This window comes from Passer domesticus, unplaced genomic scaffold (genome assembly GCF_036417665.1).
Source record: "Passer domesticus isolate bPasDom1 unplaced genomic scaffold, bPasDom1.hap1 HAP1_SCAFFOLD_216, whole genome shotgun sequence".
NCBI classification, from domain to species: Eukaryota; Metazoa; Chordata; class Aves; order Passeriformes; family Passeridae; genus Passer; species Passer domesticus.
In genome coordinates this window covers 42,247-58,237 of record NW_026989995.1, presented here as the reverse complement: position 1 = coordinate 58,237, position 15,991 = coordinate 42,247, and the positions used below count along the sequence as shown (strand labels likewise).

Genomic DNA, 15,991 nt, shown 5'->3' with positions numbered 1-15,991 from the left:
GAACCCCCCACAAACCCCATTCCCGAACCCCCAGAATTCCCGATGAAATTCCCAGTGAAACCTCCGGAATTCCCGATGAAATTCCCTGACCGTTGGCGTGTCCCAGGAGCACGATGCCGCTGGCGGGGGCTCTGGGCCATGGCGCCGGCGCGGCCGCTCCGCGTGCGCAGCGTCGCCACCTCGGCACCAACGGAGACGTCCAGGAAATGCAGCAGCCCCAGCTCGCTCTGGGGGGGAAAACGGGGGGAAAAATGGGAAAAATGGGGAAAAATGGGGAAAATGGGGAAAAATGGGGGGGAAATGGGGAAAAATGGGGGGAAAAACGGGAAAAAACGGGGGGAAAAACGGGAAAAAACGGGAAAAACGGGGGAAAAATGGGGAAAATGGAGGGAAAACAGTGGGGAAACAAGGGGAAAATGGGGGAAAAATGGGCAAAAATCAGCTGAAAATGGGTCGAAAATGCCAAAAAAAGTGAATTTGGCCCAAAATCACCCGAATTTTCCCCAAGTTTTTGGGGTTCTTGAGCAGGAAATGGCAGGGGCTGGAATTCCAGGAGCAGAATCCCAGAAAATTCCTCCCAAATCAGACAAAAATGACCCCAAAATCAGCCGGGAATGGCGAATCAATGGCTAAAAATGGCGAGTTTTGCCCAAAATCGGCCGTTTTTCCCCCAAATTTGGGATCATTTTTGCAGGACTGACCACGGCAGCCAGCAGGAAGTGGTAGGGCAGGAACTCGAGGCGCAGCACGCCCTGGAAGCCCCTGAGCACCCAAAAAATGACCCCAAAATGGGCTGAAATGGCAAATCAATGGCTAAAAATGGTGATTTTTGCCCAAAATCGGCCGTTTTCCCCCAAATTTGGGATGATTTTTGCAGGACTGACCACGGCAGCCAGCAGGAAGTGGTAGGGCAGGAACTCGAGGCGCAGCACGCCCTGGAAGGCCCTGAGCACCCAAAAAATGACCCAAAATGAGCCAGAAATGGCGAATAAACAGCTAAAAATGGTGAGTTTTGCCCAAAATCAGCAGTTTTTTCCCCAAATTTGGGGGTTTTTGCCCAGCACTGACCACGGCAGCCAGCAGGAAGTGGTAGGGCAGGAACCCAAGGCGCAGCACCCCCTGGAAGGCCCTGAGCACCCAAAAAATGACCCCAAAATCAGCCAGAAATGGTGAATCAATGGCTAAAAATGGCAAGTTTTGCCCAAAATCGGCCGTTTTCCCCCAAATTTGGGATCATTTTTGCAGGACTGACCACGGCAGCCAGCAGGAAGTGGTAGGGCAGGAACTCGAGGCGCAGCACGCCCTGGAAGCCCCTGAGCACCCAAAAAATGACCCCAAAATGGGTTGAAATGGCAAATCAATGGCTAAAAATGGTGATTTTTGCCCAAAATCGGCCGTTTTCCCCCAAATTTGGGATGATTTTTGCAGCACTGACCACGGCAGCCAGCAGGAAGTGGTAGGGCAGGAACTCGAGGCGCAGAACCCCAAAAAATTCCTCTCAAATCAGACAAAAATGACCCCAAAATGAGCCAGAAATGGCGAATAAACAGCTAAAAATGGTGATTTTTGCCCAAAATCGGCCGTTTTTCCCCCAAATTTGGGATGATTTTTTGCAGCACTGACCACGGCAGCCAGCAGGAAGTGGTAGGGCAGGAACTCCAGGTGCAGAATCCCAGAAAATTCCTCTCAAATCAGCCAAAAATGGGCAAAAATCAGCCAGAAATGGTGAATCAATGGCTAAAAATGGCGATTTTTGCCCAAAATCGGCCGTTTTTCCCCCAAATTTGGGATGATTTTTGCAGCACTGACCACGGCAGCCAGCAGGAAGTGGTAGGGCAGGAACTCGAGGCGCAGCACCCCCTGGAAGCCCCGCAGCACCAAAAAATGACCCCAAAATGGGCTGAAATGGCAAATCAATGGCTAAAAATGGCGATTTTTGCCCAAAATCGGCCGTTTTTTCCCCCAAATTTTGTGTTTTTTGCCCCGGACTGACCACGGCAGCCAGCAGGAAGTGGTAGGGCAGGAACTCGAGGCGCAGCACGCCCTGGAAGGCCCTGAGCACGTGGATCTCCAGCCCCTGGCTGTCGTAGACGTGCAGCCAGCGCCGCTGCGCCACCGCCAGCAGCGACTCCGAGTGCAGCCAGCTGCAGGAAATGGGGGAAAAACGGGGATTTGGGGGAAAAAACGGGGATTTGGGGAAAAATGGGGTTTGGGGGGAAAATAATAGGGGTTTGGGAGGAAAAAATGGGGTTTGGGAGCAAAAAATAATGGGGTTTGGGGGGAAAAAATGGGGGTTTTGGGGAGTGAAAATGGGGATTTTAGGAGAAAAATGGGGGTTTGGGAGGAAAATTGAAGATTTTAGGCGAAAAATGAGGATTTTAGGAGGAAAAATGGGGGTTTGGGGGGAAAATTGGGGATTTGGGAGGAAAAATGGGGGTTTGGGGGGAAAAATAATGGGGGTTTTGAGAGAAAAAATGGGGGTTTTGGGAGGAAAAATGGTGATTTTTGGAGGGAAAATTGGGGATTTTAGGAGGAAAAAATGAGGATTTTTGGACGAAAAATGAGGGTTTGGGGGGAAAAATTGGGGTTTTGGGAGGAAAAAATGGGGTTTGGGGGAAAAATAATGGGGGTTTTGAGAGAAAAATGGGGGTTTTGGGAGGGAAAATTGGTGATTTTAAGAGGAAAAATGAGGATTTTTGGAGGAAAAGTGGGGGATTTGGAGGGAAAAATGAGGGGTTTGGGGGAGAAAATAATTGGGGTTTGGGGCAAAAAAATTGGTGTTTGGGGGAAAAAATGGGGAGTTTTGAGAGGAAAATGGGGATTTTAGGAGGAAAAATGGGGGTTTGGGAGGGAAAATGGGGATTTTAGGAGGAAAAATGGGGGTTTGGGAGGAAAAATTGAAGATTTTAGGAGGAGAAATGGGGGTTTGGGAGGGAAAATTGGAGATTTTAAGAGGAAAAATGAGGATTTTTGGAGGAAAGTGGGGGTTTGGGGGGAAAATTGGGGTTTTGGGAGGAAAATGGGTGGGTTTGGGGAAAAAATGGGGGTTTTGGGAGGGGAAAATGGGGGTTTTGGGAGGAAAATTGGGGATTTTTGGAGGAAAGTGGAAGTTTGGGGGGAAAAATTGGGGTTTGGGAGAAAAAATGGGGAGGTTGGGGGAAAAAATGGGGGTTTAGGAGGAGGAAATGGGGTTTGGGGGGAAAAGGGGGTTGGGGGGAAAAAATAGGGGTTTCAGGATCAAAAATGGACCCAGTCCCTCCCAGTGCTCCAGTCCCCTCCCAGTCCCTCCACAGGTCCCGCACTGGTTCCAGTCCATCCCAGTCCCATCCCAGTCCCCCCACAGTCCATTCCCAGTCCCCCCCCAGTCCCTCCCAGTGCCCCCAGTCCCACCGCAGGTCCCGCACTGGTTCCAGTCCCCCCCAGTCCCCCCCCATTCCCTCCCAGTGCCCCCAGTCCCACCGCAGGTCCCGCACTGGTTCCAGTCCCCCCCAGTCCCCCCCCATTCCCTCCCAGTGCTCCCAGTCCCACCGCAGGTCCCGCACTGGTTCCAGTCCCATCCCAGTCCCTCCCAGTCCCTCCCAGTGCTCCCAGTCCCCATCCCAGTCCCACCGTAGGTCCCGCACTGGTTCCAGTCCCATCCCAGTTCCATCCCAGTCCCTCCCAGTCCCATCCCAGTCCCCCCCCAGTCCCCCCCAGTCCCTCCCAGTCCCATCCCAGTCCCCCCCAGTCCCTCCCAGTCCCATCCCAGTCCCCCCCAGTCCCTCCCATTCCCTGCCAATCCCCTCCCAGTTCACTCCCAGTGCCCCCAGTCCCACCGCAGGTCCCGCACTGGTTCCAGTCCCATCCCAGTCCCCCCCAGTCCCCCCCAGTCCTCCCAGTGCCCCCCAGTCCACCGCAGGTCCCGCACTGGTCCCAGTCCATTCCCAGTCCCCCCCAGTCCCATCCCAGTCCCTCCCAGTCCCTCCCAGTCCCTCCCAGTGCCCCCAGTCCCACCGCAGGTCCCGCACTGGTTCCAGCCCCATCCCAGTCCCATCCCAGTCCCTCCCAGTCCCATCCCAGTCCCTCCCAGTCCCCCCCAGTCCCTCCCAGTCCCATCCCAGTCCCCCCCAGTCCCTCCCAGTCCCATCCCAGTCCCATCCCAGTCCCACCGCAGGTCCCGCACTGGTTCCAGTCCCATCCCAGTCCCATCCCAGTCCCTCCCAGTCCCATCCCAGTCCCATCCCAGTCCCTCCCAGTCCCCCCCAGTCCCATCCCAGTCCCACCGCAGGTCCCGCACTGGTTCCAGTCCCATCCCAGTCCCCCCCAGTCCCATCCCAGTCCCACTGCAGGTCCCGCACTGGTTCCAGTCCCCCCCAGTCCCCCCCCCAGTCCCCCCCAGTCCCCCCCAGTCCCTCCCAGTCCCCCCCAGTCCCTCCCAGTGCCCCCAGTCCCACCGCAGGTCCCGCACTGGTTCCAGTCCCCCCCAGTCCCCCCCAGTCCCTCCCAGTCCCATCCCAGTCCCCCCCAGTCCCTCCCAGTCCCATCCCAGTCCCATCCCAGTCCCACCGCAGGTCCCGCACTGGTTCCAGTCCCATCCCAGTCCCATCCCAGTCCCTCCCAGTCCCATCCCAGTCCCATCCCAGTCCCTCCCAGTCCCCCCCAGTGCTCCCAGTCCCACCGCAGGGTCCCGCACTGGTTCCAGCCCCATCCCAGTCCCTCCCAGTCCCCATCCCAGTCCCTCCCAGTGCTCCCAGTCCCTCCCAGTCCCATCCCAGTCCCATCCCAGTTCCATCCCAGTCCCTCCCAGTGCCCCCCAGTCCATTCCCAGTCCCTCCCAGTCCCATCCCAGTCCCACCGCAGGTCCCGCACTGGTTCCAGCACGTTGAACTCGCTCAGGAGGCGCCGCTGGGCCCAGTCCAGGGCGGCCACGTGACCGCGCTGCCCGCCCAGTACCAGGTGCCTGCAAACTGGGAGTCACTGGGAGCACTGGGAGGGACTGGGAGCAAACTGGGAGCCCCACGTGACCGCGCTGCCCGCCCAGTACCAGGTGCCTGCAAACTGGGAGTCACTGGGAGCACTGGGAGCAAACTGGGATCAAACTGGGAGCCCCACGTGACCGCGCTGCCCGCCCAGTACCAGGTGCCTGCAAACTGGGAGTCACTGGGAGCACTGGGAGGGACTGGGATCAAACTGGGAGCCCCCACGTGACCGCGCTGCCCGCCCAGTACCAGGTGCCTGCAAACTGGGAGTCACTGGGAGCACTGGGAGCAAACTGGGATCAAACTGGGAGCCCCACGTGACCGCGCTGCCCGCCCAGTACCAGGTGCCTGCAAACTGGGAGTCACTGGGAGCACTGGGAGCAAACTGGGAGCAAACTGGGAGCAAACTGGGAGCCCCACGTGACCCGCGCTGCCCGCCCAGTACCAGGTGCCTGCAAACTGGGAGTCACTGGGAGCACTGGGAGGGACTGGGATCAAACTGGGAGCACTGGGAGCCCCACGTGACCGCGCTGCCCGCCCAGTACCAGGTGCCTGCAAACTGGGAGTCACTGGGAGCACTGGGAGGGACTGGGAGCAAACTGGGAGTGACTGGGAGGGACTGGAAGTGACTGGGATGGACTGGGATGGGCTGGGAGGGACTGGGATCAAACTGGGAGTCACTGGGAGCACTGGGAGCAAACTGGGATCAAACTGGGAGCCCCACGTGACCGCACTGCCCGCCCAGTACCAGGTGCCTGCAAACTGGGAGTCACTGGGAGCACTGGGAGCAAACTGGGATCAAACTGGGAGCCCCACGTGACCGCGCTGCCCGCCCAGTAACAAGTGCCTGCAAACTGGGAGGGACTGGGAGGGACTGGGATCAAACTGGGACGGACTGGGAGGGACTGGGATCAAACTGGGATCAAACTGGGAGGGACTGGGAGGGACTGGGATCAAACCGGGAGGGACTGGGAGGGACTGGGAGGGACTGGGAGCCCCACGTGACCGCGCTGCCCGCCCAGTACCAGGTGCCTGCAAACTGGGAGTCACTGGGAGCACTGGGAGCAAACTGGGAGCAAACTGGGAGGGACTGGGAGGGACTGGGAGGGACTGGGAGTGACTGGGAGGGACTGGGATGGGCTGGGAGGGACTGGGAGGGACTGGGAGGGACTGGGAGGGACTGGGATGGACTGGGAGGGACTGGGAGGGACTGGGAGTGACTGGGAGGGACTGGGAGGGACTGGGATGGCACTGGGAGGGACTGGGAGGGACTGGGAGGGACTGGGATGGACTGGAGGGACTGGGAGGGACTGGGAGGGACTGGGAATACTGGGAGGCAATTGATTCATACTGGTCTGTATCAGTCTGTACTGGTTTTGTACTGGTCCATACTGGTTTGTACTGGTTTATATCAGTCTGTACTGGTCCCTACTGGTCCATACTGGTCCATACTGGTCCATACTGGTCCGTACTGGTCTCTCACCTGCCGTTGTGGGTGTAGTCCATACTGGTCTGTACTGGTTTATATCAGTCTGTACTGGTCTGTACTGGTCTGTATCAGTCTATATCAGTCCGTACTGGTCCATACTGGTCCATACTGGTCCGTACTGGTCTCTCACCTGCCGTTGTGGGTGTAGTCCATACTCGTCTGTACAGGTTTATATCAGTCTGTACTGGTCTGTACTGGTCTGTATCAGTCTATATCAGTCCGTACTGGTCCATACTGGTCCATACTGGTCCGTACTGGTCTCTCACCTGCCGTTGTGGGTGTAGTCCATACTGGTCTGTACAGGTTTATATCAGTCTGTACTGGTCTGTACTGGTCTGTATCAGTCTATATCAGTCCGTACTGGTCCATACTGGTCCGTACTGGTCTCTCACCTGCCGTTGCGGGTGTAGTCCATACTGGTCTGTACTGGTTTATATCAGTCTGTACTGGTTTATACTGGTCTCTATCAGTCTATATCAGTCCGTACTGGTCCATACTGGTCCATACTGGTTTATACTGGTTTATACTGGTCTGTACTGGTCTCTCACCTGCCGTTGCGGGTGTAGTCCATACTGGTCTGTATGGTTTATATCAGTCTGTACTGGTCTGTACTGGTTTATACTGGTCTGTATCAGTCTGTACTGGTCCGTACTGGTCCATACTGGTCCATACTGGTCCGTACTGGTCCGTACTGGTCTCTCACCTGCCGTTGTGGGTGTAGTCCATACTGGTCTGTACTGGTTTATATCAGTCTGTACTGGTTTATACTGGTTTGTACTGGTCTGTACCAGTCTATATCAGTCCATACTGGTTTATACTGGTCCATACTGGTTTATACTGGTTTATACTGGTCCGTACTGGTCTCTCACCTGCCGTTGTGGGTGTAGTCCATACTGGTCTGTACTGGTTTTATATCAGTCTGTACTGGTTTATACTGGTTTGTACTGGTCTGTACCAGTCTATATCAGTCCATACTGGTCCATACTGGTCCATACTGGTCTGTACTGGTCTCTCACCTGCCGTTGTGGGTGTAGTCCATACTGGTCTGTACTGGTTTATATCAGTCTGTACTGGTTTATACTGGTCTCTATCAGTCTGTACTGGTCTGTACCAGTCTATATCAGTCCGTACTGGTCCATACTGGTCCATACTGGTCTGTACTGGTCTCTCACCTGCCGTTGCGGGTGTAGTCCATACTGGTCTGTACTGGTTTATATCAGTCTGTACTGGTCTGTACTGGTTTATACTGGTCTCTATCAGTCTGTACTGGTCTGTACCAGTCTATATCAGTCCATACTGGGTCCATACTGGTCCATACTGGTCTGTACTGGTCTCTCACCTGCCGTTGTGGGTGTAGTCCATACTCGTCTGTACTGGTCTATGCCAGTCTGTACTGGTTTATACTGGTCTGTATCAGTCTGTACTGGTCTGTACCAGTCTATATCAGTCCATACTGGTTTATACTGGTTTATACTGGTCTGTACTGGTCTCTCACCTGCCGTTGCGGGTGTAGTCCATACTGGTCTGTACTGGTTTATATCAGTCTGTACTGGTCTGTACTGGTCTCTATCAGTCTGTACCAGTCTATATCAGTCCATACTGGTCTGTACTGGTCTGTACTGGTCTGTATCAGTCTGTACCAGTCTATATCAGTCCGTACTGGTCTGTACTGGTCTGTACTGGTCTGTATCAGTCTGTACCAGTCTATATCAGTCCGTACTGGTCCATACTGGTCTGTACTGGTCTGTATCAGTCTGTACCAGTCTATATCAGTCCGTACTGGTCCATACTGGTCTGTACTGGTTTATATCAGTCTGTACTGGTCTGTACTGGTCTCTATCAGTCTGTACCAGTCTATATCAGTCCATACTGGTCTGTACTGGTCTGTATCAGTCTGTACTGGTCTGTATCAGTCTGTACCGGTCCATACTGGTCCATACTGGTTTGTACTAGGTCTCTCACCTGCCGTTGCGGGTGCAGTCCATACTGGTCTGTACTGATCTATATCAGTCCGTACTGGTTTATACTGGTCTCTATCAGTCTGTACTGGTCTGTATCAGTCTATATCAGTCCGTACTGGTTTATACTGGTCCATACTGGTTTATACTGGTTTGTACTGGTCTCTCACCTGCCGTTGCGGGTGTAGTCCATACTGGTCTGTACTGGTTTATATCAGTCTGTACTGGTCTGTACTGGTCTGTATCAGTCTGTACCAGTCTATATCAGTCCATACTGGTCCATACTGGTCTGTACTGGTCTGTATCAGTCTGTACCAGTCTATATCAGTCCGTACTGGTTTATACCGGTCCGTACTGGTTTATATCAGTCTGTACTGGTCTGTACTGGTCTCTATCAGTCTGTACCAGTCTATATCAGTCCATACTGGTCTGTACTGGTCTGTATCAGTCTGTACTGGTCTGTATCAGTCTGTACCGGTCCATACTGGTCCATACTGGTTTGTACTGGTCTCTCACCTGCCGTTGCGGGTGCAGTCCATACTGGTCCGTACTGATCTATATCAGTCCGTACTGGTTTATACTGATCTATATCAGTCCGTACTGGTTTATACCGGTCCATACTGGTCCATACTGGTCCGTACTGGTCTCTCACCTGCCGTTGCGGGTGTAGTCCATACTGGTCCGTACTGATCTATATCAGTCCGTACTGGTTTATACTGGTCTCTATCAGTCTGTACTGGTCTGTATCAGTCTATATCAGTCCGTACTGGTTTATACTGGTCCATACTGGTCCGTACTGGTCTCTCACCTGCCGTTGCGGGTGTAGTCCAGCCGGTAGGGCCCGAACTGCTCCAGGCGCAGCTCAAAGTGCTGCAAACCAAACCCCACAAAGTGCTGAGACCCCAAACTGCCCAAAATCCCCAATTCCAGCCCTGCCCCAAAATTCCCTTTTCTTAAAAATCCCCAAATTCCAACCCTGCCCCAAAATTCCCTTTTCTTAAAAATCCCCAAATTCCAACCCTGCCCCAAAATTCCCTTTTCTTAAAAATCCCCAATTCCAGCCCTGCCCCAAAATTCCATTTTCCCAAAATCCCCCAAATTCCAACCCTGCCCCAAAAATTTCCTTTTTTTCCCCCAAATTCCAACCCAGCCCCAAAAATTCCCTTCTCCCCCCAAATCCCCCCCAATTCCACCCTTGCCCTAAAAGTTCCCTTTCCCCCCCAAAATTCCAACCCTGCCCCAAAATTCCCTTTTCTTAAAAATCCCCAAATTCCAACCCTGCCCCAAAAATTTCCTTTTTTCCCCCAAATTCCAACCCAGCCCCAAAAATTCCCTTCTCCCCCCAAATCCCCCAAATTCCAACCCAGCCCCAAAAATTCCCTTTCCTAAATCCCCCAAATTCCAATCTTGCCCAAAAATTCCCTTTTTTTTCCACCAAAATTCCAACCTTGCCCAAAAAATTCCACTTTTCCCCCCAGAATTCCACCTTTTCCCCCAGAAAATCGTCATTTTCCCCTCCAAAATCCCCTCTTTTTCCCAAAATGTCCCTTTTTTTCTTAAAAATAACCACACTTTTTTGCAAAAAAAATCCCTTTTTCCCCCAAAAAATTCCTATTTTCCCTCCCAAATCGCCATTTCCCTTCCCAAACCCTCCTTTTTCTCCAAAAAAACCATCTTTTTCCCCCCAAATCTTCATTTTCCCCTCCCCAAAATCCCCATTTTCCCTCCCCAAATTCCCCATTTTTTCCCCAAATCCCCATTTTCCCTCCCAAATGCCCTTTTCTCCCCCCCAAAATCCCCATTTTTCCCCACCCAAATTCCCCATTTTTCCCAAATTCCCCTTTTTCCCTCCCCAAATCCCCATTTTCCCCCCAAATCCCCATTTTTCCCCAAATCCCCATTTTCCCCCCCATTTCCCCCCCCAAAACCCCCATTTTCCCCCAATTTTTCCCAAATCCCTGTTTCCCCCCCCCATTTTTCCCAAATCCCCGTTTTTCCCCCCATTTTTCCCAAATCAATCCCCGTTTTTTCCCCCATTTTTCCCAAATCCCGGGTTCCCCCCCCCCCATTTTTCCCTCCCCAAATCCTCCATTTCCCCCCCATTTTCCCCAAATTCCCCGTTTTCCCCCCATTTCCCCCCCCAAAACCCCATTTTCCCCCATTTTCCCCAAATCCCCGTTTTTCCCCCCATTTTCCCTCCCCAAACCCCAATTTTCCCCAAATTCCCAGTTTTCCCCCCATTTTCCCCAAATCCTCCATTCCCCCCCATTTTGCCCAAATCCCCGTTTTTTCCCCCGTTTTCCCCCCCATTTTCCCCAAATCCCCATTTTTCCCCCATTTCCCCAAACCCCCGTTTCTCCCCCCGTTTTCCCCCCATTTTCCCCAAACCCCATTTCCCCCCATTTTCCCCCAAATCCCCGTTTTCCCCCATTTTCCCCAAATCCCCGTTTTCCCCCCCATTTCCCCAAATCCCCGTTTTCCCCCCCATTTCCCCAAATCCCCGTTTCTCCCCCATTTCCCCCCCATTTCCCAAATCCCGGTTTTTCCCCCCCGTTTTTGCCCACCTTGGCGGCGCTGCCGATGTCGGCGGCGTCGGCGATCTGGCGCTGCGAGATCCGGGCCGTGTCCTCGCCCGCCTCCGCCTCCAGGAACCTGCCACAAACCACAAATTCACCTTTTTTCCCCCCAAAAAAATCCCTTGTTTCCCCCCCAAAATTATTTTCCCCAAAATTTCCTTTTTTACCCTAAAAATTCCCTTTTTTCCCCCCAAAAAATTCCCTTTTTCTCCCAAAAAATTCTCTTTTTTCTCCAAAAAAGTCCCTTTTTCCCCCCCTAAAAATTCCCATTTTTCCCCCCAAAAAATTATTTTTTTCCCCCCCAAAAATATCTTTTTTCCCCTAAAAATTCCCTTTTTTCTCCAAAATATTCCCTCTTTCCACAAAAATTCCATTTTTTCCCCTGAAATTTCCCCTTTTTAACGCCCAAAAAACTCCTTTTTTTCCTCCAAAAAAGTCCTTTTCCCCGAATTCCCTTTTTTTCCCCTGATATTCCCTTTTTTCTCCTAAAAATTCTCTTTTTCTGCAAAAATTTTTCTGCATATTTCCCCCCTGAAAATTCCCCTTTTTAATGCCCAAAAATTCCCTTTTAACCCCCATAAAATTATTTTCCCCAAAATTCTCTTTATTCTCCCCAGATTTTTCTTTTTTCCCTACAAAAATTCTCTTTTCCCTCCCCAAAATTCTCTCTCTTAACACCCCCCAAAAAAATCCATTTTCCCCCCAAAAATTTCCCTTTTTTCCCCCCAAAAAATTATTTTTCCCCCAAAATTTCCCTTTTTTTCCCCAAAAAACTCCCATTTTTCCCCCAAAAAATTCCCTTTCTTTCCCCCCCCAAAATTCCCTTTTTTTCCCCCCAAAAATTCCCTTTTCCCCCCCCAAAATTTCTCTTTTTTTCCCTAAAACTTCCCTTTTTCCCCCCCAAAATTTCCCTTTTTTTCCCCCCCAAAAATTCCTTTTTCTCCTCAAAAAATTCCCTTTTCCCCCCCAAAAATATTCTTTTTCCACCAAAAATTCCCCTTTTCCCCCCATAAAAAATTCCCCATTTTCCCTCTTTGGGCCATTCCTGGCGGATTTTGGGCCATTCCCGATGGATTTTGGGGTTTTTTGGGGGAATTTTGGGGTTTTTTGGGGTTTCTGGGGGGATTTTGGGGTTTTTTTGGGGGGATTTTGGGGTTTTTTGGAATTTTTGGGGGGATTTTGGGGTTTTTTTTGGGGGGATTTGGGGGTTTTTTGGGAGGATTTTGGGGTTTTTGGGGGGATTTTGGGGGTTTTGTGGGGGATTTTGGGGTGTTTTGGGAGGATTTTGGGGGTTTTTTTGGGGGATTTTGGGGTTTTGGGGGATTTTTTTGGGGTTTTTTGGGAGGATTTTGGGGGGATTTTGGGTTTTTTGGGGGGGATTTTGGGGGTTTTTGGGGTTTTTTTTGGGGATTTTGGGGGGATTTTGGGGGGATTTTGGGGTGGTTTTGGGGGAGATTTTGGGGTTTTTTGGGAGGATTTTGGGGTTTTTTGGAGGGGATTTTGGGGGTTTTTTGGGGGGATTTTGGGGGTTTTTTGGGAGGATCTTGGGGATTTTGGGGGGATTTTTGGGTTTTTTGGGGTTTTTTGGGGTGTTTTTGGCGTTCCTCACCCCGGCTCCTCGGGCAGCAGCGGTTCCCATCTCGCCGCTTTCTCCGCCGCTGAATTTTCCTGATTCCCCAAATTTTTCAGGTGCCAGCGGAGCCGGGGGGGCGACGGCGCGGGGCTGGGCAGGGAAAGCAGGGCTCACCCCCAAAATTCACCCCAAACACCCCCAAATTCCACCCAAAAACTCCCTAAATTCCAACAATTCCACCCAAATTCCCTCAAATCCCACCCAAACCCCCCAAATTCCACCCAAACACCCCCAAAATTCCAACATTTCCACACAAACACCCCCCACATTCCACCCAAACACCCCAAAATTCCACCCAAACACCCCCAAAATTCCAACAATTCCACCCAAACCCCCCCAAATCCCACCCAAACACCCCCAAAATTCCAACATTTCCACACAAACACCCCCACATTCCTCCCAAACACCCCAAAATTCCACCCAAATCCCCCCAAAATTCCAACAATTCCACCCAAACACCCCAAAATTCCACCCAAATCCCCCCAAAATTCCAACAATTCCACCCAAACCCCCCAAATTCCACCCAAACACCCCCAAAATTCCAACAATTCCACCCGAATTCACTCTAATCCCTCCAAAACCCCCCTCCGGATCCTCAAATCCCCTCAGGACCCCCCAAATCCCCTCATTTCCCCCAAATCCCCTCAGGACCCCCCAAAATCCCCTCATTTCACCCCAAATCTCCTCATTTCTCCCCCCAAATCCCCTCATTTCCCTCAAAATCCCCTCAGAACCCCCGAAATTCCTCCTGTTTCCCACAAAATCCCCTCAGAACCCCTCAAATCCCCTCAGGCTTCCCAGATCCCCTCAGAACCCCCTAAACTCCCCACATTTCCCACAAAATCCCCTCAGAAACCTCTGAATCTCCTCAGAACCCCCCAATTCCCTTCAGTTCCCCCCAAAATCCCTCAGGACCTCCCAAATCCCCCCTGTTTCCCACAAAATCCCCCCATTTCCCACAAAATCCCCTCATTTCCCTCGGAACCCCCCACATCTCCTCAGGATTCCCCAAACCCCTTCAGGGACCCCCTTAATTCCCTCAGGATCCCCCAAATCCCCTTATTTCTCAAAAAAATCCACTCAGAAACCCCCAAATCCCCTCAGGACCCCCCAGTTCCCCTAATTTCTCCCCCAAATCCCCTCAGGAGCCCCCCAAATCGCCTCAGGGCCCCCCGAATCCCCTCAGGACACCCCAAATTCCCTCATTTTCCCCCAAAAATCCCCTCAGGAACCCCAAAATCCCCTCATTTCCCCAAAAAATCCACTCAGAAACCTCCGAATCCCCTCACCTCCCCCCAGATCCCCCTCATTTCCCCCAAAATCCCCTCAGAACCCCCTAAATTCCCCCAAAATCCCCCCCCCGTTTCCACAAAATCCCTCAGGAACCCCGAAATCCCCTCAGGACCCCCCAAATCCCCTCATGACCCCCCAAATCCCCCCCTGTTTCCCACAAAATCCCCTCATTTCACCCCAAACTCCCTCATTTTCCCCCAAATCCCCTCAGGACCCCCAAAATCCCCTCACTTTCCCCCAAACCCCCTCATTTTCCCTTTACCGCTTTCTGCTCGGCGCCCCCGCAGGAACCGCTTCACTCTGGCCCGCGGCACCGGCGCCGGCCCGGGAACGGGTCCGTCCTCTGCGGGAGCAGCAGCAGTGAGGCCGGGACACCCCAAAACCCCCCCGGGACCCCCAAAATCCGCCCCGGGACCCCCAAACTTGGGGGATTTCTCCCCCCGTCCCCTCACTCACCCCGGACACGCCGCCCGCCATCGCCACCATGTGCAGAAACCACGCCCACTTCCCGGCTCGGAGCCAATCGGGTTGAAGCGCGGGCAAAGCGTGGCCAATAAGAGCGAAGCGGCGCGGGAAGGGGTTGAGGGCGCAGGCGCCATCTTGGTGTAGGGCAAGGCGTGTATTGACTAAAACGATGAGGTCGCCATCTTTGTTATGGGCGACGCCATCTTGTGTGAGGGCAAATCTTCGTACGGCACTTCCGGTCTCTTTTCCTAAATTCCCCCAAATTCCACCCAAATTCCACCCAAATTTCTGCCAGGAACCCCCAAATTCCCCCCTTTCTCCCCCAAGACGCTATTCCCCTTCCCAAAATCCTCATTTTCACTCTCAAATGAATTTTTAGTCCCAAAATATCCACATCTATTCCCACCAAAATGTGCTTATTCCCCTCCAAAAAAATCTGGTTTTATTCCCCAAATTTTTGTTTATTCCCTAAATTTCCGCTTTCATTCCCCAAAATTGGGCTTTCTTCCCCACAAATCCCAAAATCCCCTTTCCATTCCCAAAAAAACACTTCTCATTTTCAAAATCCGCTCAAGTTCCAAAAAATCCATTTTAAATTCCCCAAAATCCCATTTTTAATTTAAAAAAAAAAATCACTTTTATTAATGGAATTTTGCATCTGGCCCCAAAACTCACAAAATACCTCATTTTTTCCCAATTTTCCTATTTTTTTCCTGTTTTTTCCCCCTCATTTTTCACCTCTTTTCCCCCCCAGCTTTTCCCTCATATTTTTCCTATTTTTTTTCCTTTTTTCCCCCCCATTTTTTTACAGGTTTTCCCCCCATTATTCCCTCTTTTTTCCCCCCACTTTTTCATTCATATTTTCCCTTTTTCCCCTCATTTTCCCCCAGGTTTTCTCTCTTTTTTTTTTTTTTTCCCAGGTTTTCCATATTTTCCCCCACTTTTTCCCTGTTTCCCCCCTATTTTTTTCCTGGTTTTCCCTCTTTTTCTCCCTCTTTTTTCCCCATTTCCCCCTCCCTTTTTTTTTCTATTTTTCCCATAGATTTTCCCTCTTTTTTCCCAGTTTTTCTCCCTCATTTTTGCCCATTTTTTCCCTATTTCCCGACGCCATTTTATAATAAAATTAAAATAAATGAAATAAAATAAAAACCTGGTTTTCCCCCAGATTTTCTCTTTTTTTTTTCCAGTTTCCCCTTTTTCCCTCTCGTTTTTTCCTCTTTTCCCCCCTCATTTTTTCCTTGTTTCCCTCTCATTTTTTCCTCTTTTTTTCCCCTCATTTCTTCCCCATTTTTCCCCATTTTTTTCCCATTTCCCCCCAAAACTCCACTCATTCACTTCAAAAATCTCCTTTTATTCCCAGAATTCCCCAAATTCCTCTTTTACCCTCATTTTTCCCCATTTTTTTCCTATTTTTCCCCCAGATTTTCCCTTTTTTCCTCTCACTTTTTCGTCTTTTTTTTCCCTCACTTTTTCCTTGTTTCCCTCTCATTTTTCTCCATTTCCCCCTCATTTTTCCCCATTTTTCCTCTCCTTTTTTCCTCTTTTTTCCCAGTTTTCCCCATTTTCCCCCAAAAACTCCACTCCTTCACTCCAAAACCCTCCTCTTTCATTCCCAGAAT

The 15,991-nt window shown here is 51.5% G+C and overlaps 1 protein-coding gene across 1 annotated transcript; it reads right to left on the bottom strand.

Moving 5' to 3' along the window:
* Positions 1 to 28: 28 nt before the first annotated feature.
* Positions 29 to 14,506, bottom strand: WDR46 (WD repeat domain 46; the record flags this gene model as incomplete). Its single annotated transcript, XM_064406367.1, has 8 exons — positions 14,364 to 14,506; positions 14,170 to 14,250; positions 12,591 to 12,704; positions 10,970 to 11,057; positions 9,214 to 9,275; positions 4,835 to 4,939; positions 1,994 to 2,144; positions 29 to 227 (listed from the first exon to the last, which is right to left on the bottom strand). Coding segments are annotated over exons 1-8 (943 nt in total), but the record flags the coding sequence as incomplete, so codon positions are not given.
* Between the last annotated feature and the right edge of the window lie 1,485 nt (positions 14,507 to 15,991).